The sequence below is a fragment of the Typha latifolia genome, chromosome 1, assembly GCF_019914945.1.
Source record: "Typha latifolia isolate L0001 chromosome 1, TyphaL0001v2, whole genome shotgun sequence".
Lineage (NCBI taxonomy): Eukaryota > Viridiplantae > Streptophyta > Magnoliopsida > Poales > Typhaceae > Typha > Typha latifolia.
The window spans coordinates 5883918-5889917 of record NC_133086.1 but is presented as its reverse complement, the minus strand read 5'-3'; the positions used below and the strand labels follow the sequence as shown (position 1 = coordinate 5889917).

The 6000-nt window shown below is 37.5% G+C and overlaps 1 protein-coding gene across 3 annotated transcripts; it reads left to right on the top strand.

Annotated features, from left to right (window-relative positions):
• The first annotated feature begins 1835 nt into the window (after positions 1 to 1835).
• Positions 1836 to 4610, top strand: LOC140802783 (E3 ubiquitin-protein ligase SINAT2-like). 3 transcript variants are annotated; one of them, XM_073158406.1, is made up of 4 exons: positions 1846 to 2060; positions 2217 to 2595; positions 3162 to 3548; positions 4075 to 4610. In XM_073158406.1, the coding sequence occupies exons 2-4, from the start codon at positions 2377 to 2379 to the stop codon at positions 4393 to 4395; spliced, it is 927 nt and encodes a 308-aa protein (XP_073014507.1). In that variant the 5' UTR covers positions 1846 to 2060; positions 2217 to 2376; the 3' UTR covers positions 4396 to 4610. The 3 variants fall into 3 exon arrangements, with proteins under 3 accessions (XP_073014506.1, XP_073014507.1, XP_073014508.1); XM_073158407.1 differs by having other exon boundaries at positions 1891 to 2015; XM_073158405.1 differs by having other exon boundaries at positions 1836 to 2595.
• Positions 4611 to 6000: the final 1390 nt, after the last annotated feature.

The window sequence follows — 6000 nt, the reverse complement described above, 5'->3', positions numbered from 1 at the left end:
CACGAGCAAGAAGAAAGGCAAAATCTCAATGGCATCGAGCGGCCAAGTTGAATCTAGTTGTCGAGGTATTGGAAGAGAAATCTCCCTTTACTCATGTGGAACCATTTTGCCATGTCTTTAGCAAGGGTGGCACTATCCCAAGAAGGAAGATAAAAGTGAAATTTATCCTTGTTAATGAATTAGTTAGAGATATCGATTCATAGGCAGCGAAGCACTCATTAGTGGCTTAGCATTTTGCATGGGTGGCATTTGTGATCAGATCAACAAGATATTGTTTGCAAAATAAATGACAAACATTACCGTTGGAAATAATTAAAATCCTTCAAGAACACCACAATTCATTGGTGTATAAGATAAGTAACCATAAGGACATGGGATTCCCTTGGTGGATGCCACGGTCATTAGAAACCATGGAGTTGGGAATCCGTTGACTAGGAAAGAGAAGGTTATGGGAAGAAATACAAGTTTTGATCTAATAAATCTAAGACAGTGGAAAACTAAGATGGTCAATCTACAAGCACGATCGAACGCTTTAACCATATCCGACTAGGCAGACTTGGACCTTTTAAGCGAGTAAATGACGAAGAATGGTATTGTTGAGGATGAACTTGCCGGTTACAAAAGTTGATTGCTCAGAAGAGATTAGGCTAGGTAGTAGGAGTCTAGCATATTAGTTAGGAGCTTGGCAAGGAGACGATTAGAAACAATACACAACAAAAATAGGGTGAAACTCAAAAACCTAAGCAGGGTTTGTTTAAATGCTACTCTTGAACATACTATTGATATAGTTTTCTTTTGTTTTCTTTTATTTCCTTCTATTCAGAAATCTATAAACTAAATAAAAGAAATTGTTTAGCCAAACCATGATCACAAGCACCAAAAGATGTACGAAGACAATTTAAATATGTATATTAATATTCATATAAAACAAAATATTATAAAAAGGATAAAAGAATGAAGACAAATATTTTTAGTATATTTATCATGACTTTACAAATTAAACTCATTTATCGGGCTACTACGAACTCTATGACTAAGTTTCTCCCTCCTTTTACATGTGGTGTTAGGTATGGCTGACTAAGTTTCTCCCTCTTTCTACAGTCGCTTAACTAAAGCTGCTGCCACCCTATTATCTTGCATCACTGATCATGACATGTGGCAACTCTAGACTAGCCATAACGAAGGAATCTTTCAGCATACATCTTCTACTATTTCCTAACTAGTTTATTGGAATTGGAAGCATTGGAATCTTCTGCGCTTCCTAACGATCGTTGGGCCTCCGTCCTCTTGAAAGAAGTCTTTAGCGAGCTCTAACAAATTTTTCAAATTTTTTTTATTACGACTGAATTTGGCTTCATTATTCGGGATTGCCTTGGCTACCTAGTGATCTTTGACTCTCGTTTGGGGTGAGCCCTCAACCCGTTCCATGCTGACGCCAAAGTTCGATTGTTGAAGTGGACTCAGAAGCATTCTCAACCTAAATTGTGCGGCCCCCCTGAAAGATCCGCTACACTTTCTCTAATTTTTTATTTTTTTTACTTAATAATTTTTTTGCCTGTTATATTTCTCACAGTTTTAGGTAGGCCAACCATGCTGCGCATTGGTTGACAGGCCTAGGATGGGACCAAGGATTTTCTTCGGTATTTCAGCTATTATGTATAGGGATACACTGGGTATCTCGTAACATAGGTATTTTTGTGCCTGATGCAATACACCTTTCCTACAAAAAAAGATAAAGAAAAAGAAAAAGAAAAAAGAAAAGAAAATTCATATCTAATATTGTATTCATGTGAAGTGGATATCAATACAATTTTCACGAGATCCGACCCTTTTTCACCCCTTTGCGCGTTGTTTCCGGCTCTCTCCGGAAATGGGGAATGGACTTGTGATAACGACTCGAAGTCGAATGCGAGACTCATGACTTTGAGGCCGCCACTCTCCTAGAAATTTCCAGACTCCGTGGAGCTCCCCTCCTTCCTACTAATTTCGCAACTCTTGGTTCGGATCTAGCTCGGGTGACGGCTTGTTTGCTGCTCCTAGATTTCGATTTCCACTCAAAGGCTCGATTTTTTTGTCTCTTCTCTGTTCGCGTTTATTATGTACTTCGATTTGAGTCCTTTATTGGTGTTGGTGGTGCTGGAATGTGATCGAGTTCACATTTAGAAAAGATACTCTAATCTGTACATAAATTAGCCAATCTTTTGGGTAAATTTCAGGTCAATTTTTTATGGTCAAATTCTTGCTCAATAGATCCTGTATTGTACCCAAATCAATTGCACGTTATGACTCTAGTAAAGCAGAGGACTGGCGTATGTAGATAGATCTGGAGATTAACATGATTGCTTGAGGCTAGGTAGTTTGATCTGAAAGATAGTAATGATGATGGATCCCGGAAACAACTGTTTAGCTGAAGTTCCTGAATCCGAAGCTGGGGCTGATGAGTTATCTCTTGCAAACCTCCGACTTGATGCAGCCTCTTCCTGTAAAGCTTCAATAGATTCTGGTGTTAAAGCTGGATTTTCTTCTCTCAGTGGTCTACAGGAGCTCCTTAAGTGTCCGACCTGTAGGAATTCGATGTACCCGCCGATACACCAGGTTTATCCTTCGTTCTCTCTTCTTAACATAGATGTAAAGTGCTGTTTCCTATTTATGCTTCGATGCTTAGCATGGTTATCAGATTAAGAACTGGTCTTTGGACTGCACTACATTATGTCTTTCGATCGTTTGTATTTAATAGAATCTACTTGGGGAACATCTGCAATGGCTTCATGCTGGCTAGGATGAAAGTTTCATGTCATTTGATCATTTCCAACATCTTTTGCTTCTTCCTGTGTATGTATTTTTCTGTTAACTTGTATGTCTGTGTCTACTACTGTGTGTGTAGTACGAATGAGATACATTTGCAGCTATTATTGTTTTTTAAAAGAAAACTTTATCCATCTTTATTTCTGAATTCTTCTCCTCGATTTTGGTTTTTCATTGTCATAACTGAAGTATATATAAGCCAAGTGTCACCAAACACAAAATAATTTAATTGCTGCAGAAGCAAGGCACCTAGCCCATTTCTGTTGCTTGGATGTTTTCTAAGCTAGTTTGGTTATCATATAATAAGTATTTCTTGAATTAACGCTGAAAAAAAAGTTATTTTATTGATTTTGCAGTGTCCAAATGGTCATACTCTTTGCTCAAGCTGCAAACTCGGGGTAGATAACCAGTGTCCTACTTGTCACAAAGAAATGGGTAACATCAGATGCTTAGCTCTTGAGAAAGTGGCAGAGTCACTTGAGATTCCATGTAAATATCAAGCTGCAGGTTGCTCTGAAATACATCCATATCACAGAAAAATGAAACACGAGCAGCTTTGCAGGTGCAGGCCCTATAATTGTCCTTATGCAGGTTCAGAATGCCTGGTCACAGGTGATATTCCAATGCTCGTGACTCACCTTAGAAATGATCATAAAGTGGATATGCATGATGGTTGCACATTTAACCACCGTTACGTCAAATCTAAACCCTGCGAGGTGGAAAATGCGACATGGATGCTCACGGTATGCTCTCTCCCTGTCAACCAATTAATACTTACCACTTTGTGCTGTTTATAAAATATTCTTTCTTATGGAAGAGTAGATGGTATCCAGATATTCCACAAGGATGAAGAGAGGATATGTTCTACCTTATGCCGATTGGCCATTTAGTTCCTTGTGATGTGTTTCTTGACATTATTTGATTATATTGCAAGTCTACAACTGTGCATATTCTTTTAACGCTTAAAAATGATCAGCAGGTTGTTTTTCATTTTCATATAATAGTCAAGGACTCGAGGTCATTAACAATATCATGATTTGCTTTCCATCTATGACTAATCATGACTCCCAATTGAGCATATCTTTTCTAAAGTCACTGACATGCAGCGGAGAACTATGACGACACATTCGTCCTGAGAAATGATTCTGATGCCTATATCTTTCTTAGAACACCACAATGACATGAAATGGATAGTTTAGCCAATATCAGGTGTATGATATTCTTTGTTGATCTACTTAAGTTTTCTGCTTTTTTGCATATATCCTGCAGGTTTTCAAATGTTTTGGGCAGCACTTCTGTCTTCATTTTGAGGCATTTCTTTTGGGGACTGCTCCAGTTTACATGGCATTCTTGAGGTTTATGGGTGAAGACACTGAAGCAAAGAACTTCAGTTACAGTCTAGAAGTGGGTGGCAATGGCCGGAAGCTGGCATGGCAGGGAGTGCCAAGAAGCATCAGGGACAGCCACAGAAAGGTAAGAGACAGCTATGATGGGCTTATCATCTGCAGAAACATGGCCTTGTTCTTCTCTGGTGGCAATAGACAGGAGCTGAAGCTGCGGGTGACCGGTCGAATCTGGAAAGAAGAATGACATCCAGTGTTTGCATAAACATTATGGTACCTTGTCATTCATTCAAGAAAAATATGAAGCACGGGTAAATGTTTGTAGAACATGGACTATTTTGCTATCAGTTGATCCAGATTTTCTTCTGTTTCTAAATATGGAGATAGAATTTATTGCTGATTTCAGAAATATTAGAAACATGGATTCAATCTCAGGCAATTACAATTTAATCTTGTTGGTAATGGCTGCTGGTTTTATTTCCTATGGCACTGACAGGAACAATAGATGTAATTGGAGGACTTCCCTGTGGTCCAAATGGCCTTTCCACACGGATGGAAGTTTTTCTCTACCATTCACCATTCAGCTTAAATGTTGGAATTCATTTTTCTTTTAAGGCACTCAATCTACGGAAAGAAGATAGTCTTGCAACTTGTGGATGTTTCTAAAGATGATTCATTGTTTCTAAAGCGTAATTTTTTTTTTATCTCTTTCTCCCTCTGAAAAACAAGAATAAAAACTCCAAGATAATAAAAACTAAACGAAAGAGATTATTTTAAATATTTTTAATAGCTCCTGAGATTTATGTGCCACAGAAAGTATAAGTATAAGTTAACCCTTAAATTAAATATATAGAGATAATTTTAAAGAACTCCAAAATGTGAACATGACTAAAACTGATAGATATATTTTTTTTTTCAATACTTAATTGGCAAGGTAAATAGAATATACATATATCAAAGAACACCTCATTCTTCTCGTTACAATATTTACTTTTATTTACTCTGCAATCTCGATCAAATGATTTGGAGTGACTTTTGGACCAAATGCATGAACCCTAACAGCTCATAAGCAGAGGTAAGCATTTAGTCCACAGAGAACATTGCACAGACTCTTCCATGACTTCCAATGGGAGCAAATGAAGCACCACCCTCTCTGATTGGCCAAGTGAGGTGTTCAGAATGACCACCAGCCTAACGGTCCACTGATTTGTCTCTACTGTTTGCGGCCTTTAGCCACTGCTTGCAAAAACCAAAAAAAGTTCTTAGTCAAATATAGTGGGCCTGAAATCTTAACAATAAGGCATGGCGTCTCCCATTGTCGATGAAAAAGAATTAACCATTTACTAGAATATAATTAACACTAAACTAACTACTAACTGTCATGCAATCCACGTCACATCATTATGTCAACTTAGTTTGGCCAACAAAACTAACACATTTTTTCATATAATAGAAAGCCTAACATAGTAGTACACGAGGCGGTGCTCAGAGAGTTAAAAAGAGCCCATATAATTTATAATAAATTATATCTAGATTCTTTAAACAATTGCTTATTATAATATAGGCTTTACTTTTCATACCATATTGAACCCAGTATATTAAACCTATCAAATATATCTTTATGTTTTTTAAAATGAGGAGATTTATGTAATTATCCATTCTACAGCGAATTACTCCAAAGATCATAATGTCAAGTCGGTCAAGTTTAATTGGAGCCAACCAGACCAAAACTTCACCATATTAATTTGCCAGATCATTAATCCAGCCTCTTCAATCTCTGTGGGCTGTGGATAAGGTGCTCAAAATATGCCCAAACTTTACTGGGCGATGTCCTGTACATGTAATGTTCACG